Consider the following 2,852-nt stretch of genomic DNA (forward strand, 5'->3'; position numbering starts at 1 on the left):
CGTGGTTGTTGTGCTCAAGAATTGTCGAATACCATCTGGTTTCGTGGCCCATCGTTTCTCGAAGAAGATGTCTCAAATTGGCCTGGTACTGAAGACGAGATGACTACCGAAATACCAGAACGCAGAAAAGCTGCCGTCTTTAAAAACACAGCCTGTGAAAACAATGTCATTAATGACATTTTGGATAAGCAATCTTCATATTATAAATTTATTCGAATAATCGCTTATGTTTTTCGTATTTTCAACAGGTGTCCCATAAGTCGTTCTTTGAAAGTCCAAGATGTTGTCCACATAACTCCTAAGGAACTTGAAGACACCTTTTGGAAGGTCATCTCACTGGTTCAGCGGTCATGTTACTCATCGGACATACAACCAATTGGAAGTGGAACCGTCGCTCATCCATCTCTGCAAAAATTAACCCCATTTTTGCACAAAATGAAAGTGGGAAATGAAGAGATCAATGTTCTTCGAGTTGGCGAACGTTTAACAAATGCTCCGATTCCGTATGATGCAAAATTTCCTGCCTTGTTGCCCAAAGACCATCGATTCGTCAAGCTGTTTGTAGAGCATTTGCATCGAATTCATTTGCACGCCGGTCCAAAGGTGTTGTTGGGCATTTTACGTCAGAAAATCTGGACAATCAATGCCAGAGAAGTAGTTCGAAAGATTGTTCGAAATTGCGTGCATTGTTTTCACTATAAACCAAAATTGTTGGGACAAATAATGGGAAATTTGCCAGTTGATCGTCTTCGAGCTCAACGTCCATTCTTGGTAACTGGAGTTGACTTTTGTGGCCGTTTCATGACGTCGTATAGAATTCGAGGGAAGTCGCCCTACAAAACATACATAGCTGTTTTCGTTTGCTTCAGTTCCAAAGCTACCCATTTGGAACTCGTCTCAGATTTGTCAGCAAACAACTTTATATTGTGTCTCAAACGGTTCGTGGGAAGACGTGGAATTCCCCAGAAGCTTTTTTGTGACAACGCAACAAATTTCGTTGGAGCCTGTAACAAATTGAAAGAGCTCAAAGAATCATTTTTCAATGATGAAGTTGTCCAAAAAATTAAATCGATTTGCTGCCAAATGGGTCTAGAATTCAATTTCATACCTCCGCGCGCCCCACACTTCGGTGGATTGTGGGAGGCAGCGGTAAAGTCCACAAAAATGTTGCTCAACAATAATTTAACGGAGTCGTATCTCACATTCGAAGAGTTACAGACACTGGTAGTGGAAATCGAAGCAATATTGAACTCTCGCCCAATTGCTCCCATGTCAGACGATCCCAACGACGGCGAGGCGTTAACATCAGGCCATCTTCTTATTGGTTCATCTTTGGTGGCAATATCTGAGCAACATCTTGATGCGACCAAACCCTCGTTGCTAAATAGATGAGAAGAATGTCAATGAATGACAATTGGTCATCATACATGAGGACAACACACCCCCTCAGCAGTGGCTCTTGGCGAGAATTACAAAAACAATACCAGGTCGTGATGGAAAGTTCCGAGTCGTCGAGTTAAAAACGAAAAATGGAACATCGTGTCGCCCAATCCATAAAATAGCCCCTTTACCAAGCCCAGAAGATGTTTGAAATTTTGGCATTTCAACGGGGGGAGGATGTTGGAGGAGATCATTTTATATATTTTTTATGTTTTGTTTTATTATTTTAAATTTTACTTAATTTATTATAATTTTGTATTTTATGTTCGGCCAACATTAATGTTGTTTGTTAAACTTAATGTACGACCCACCCTAATGTTTTTTGCATTCCGTTTTACATGTCGCCCTTTGTCGTTCGTCTTTTTAGGAAAGCAACAACAACAATATTCAAATATTGTTTGAATATTTGCTTGTTACTGCTTTCCTATTTCTTCGTCGTAACAAAACAACAACAATGCAGTGATCTGTCGTTACTGCATTGTTGACAGTTTTATATGTATGTATGTAACATACTTATTAATAACTGTCGTTTGTTTTGTTTTGATCGTTTATTACTTTTATGTTTCGATTTCGTTATGTTTCGTTTGTTTTATATGTGGCCCTACAAGAAGGGAAAACAAATATGCTAAAAACAGTTGACTTTTAACCGGCATACGGAGCAACAAATAAAATTGTAAATCTTTTTTTTTTTAAATTAAAAACCAAACGCGTTTTTTCTTTTCGGGAAAAATACAAAAACCTTTCTGCGCTAACAACCCGTATATGTTCTGAAACATAGCCTTTAACAGTATGCGCTTAAAAACACGATATACTACCAAAAAATCTTTAAAGCAGTGCACGGAGCATTGTAGTCGAACGAGGGCCACCATATGATACTCTACACCACTACCACTGATAATCCTGCAATTTTTCGCGATATTTGCATTATCTTGCTATTATTATCCATCCTCTAACATCAATGGAATTGATATCAGATTAAAGACCAACCATCCCTTTTTAATACATTGGCAATAATATCCTCACAAAATAATGGCGTATATACATGTGCATATATAAACATGTACATATTGTTGTGATAGGCCTACATATATAACAAAACCGACTAATATTTGGTACAATTAAAATCATTCTTTTATATGACCTTTTGTGATTTTTCTTTTTCTACAAATACCGAATATATTATTACTCCCAATTTCACATGGTTGTTTCAGGCTCACTTCGCCTGTATAATTACATATAACAAATATAATTCTATATAACCTAAATACCTGAATATTGTAATAACATACATCATACTGTGATTTCAATTGCCAAAAAATATCGCCGAATTTGACAATACTTGTCATTTATACTGACACAAAAATAAAATTGATCAACAATGCCACACACAATCTCCTCACTCTGAACGGACG

General features: G+C 37.3%; 1 protein-coding gene across 1 annotated transcript; it reads left to right on the forward strand.

Moving 5' to 3' along the window:
• The first annotated feature begins 435 nt into the window (after positions 1-435).
• Positions 436-1,392, forward strand: LOC133330267 (uncharacterized). The gene has a single exon (XM_061538724.1). It carries the CDS (start codon positions 436-438, stop codon positions 1,390-1,392), a length of 957 nt encoding a protein of 318 aa, XP_061394708.1.
• Positions 1,393-2,852: the final 1,460 nt, after the last annotated feature.

This window comes from Musca vetustissima, unplaced genomic scaffold (assembly GCF_032173495.1).
Source record: "Musca vetustissima isolate MV318-11 ecotype Yass unplaced genomic scaffold, APGP_CSIRO_Mvet_v1 utg200423, whole genome shotgun sequence".
Taxonomy (NCBI): domain Eukaryota; kingdom Metazoa; phylum Arthropoda; class Insecta; order Diptera; family Muscidae; genus Musca; species Musca vetustissima.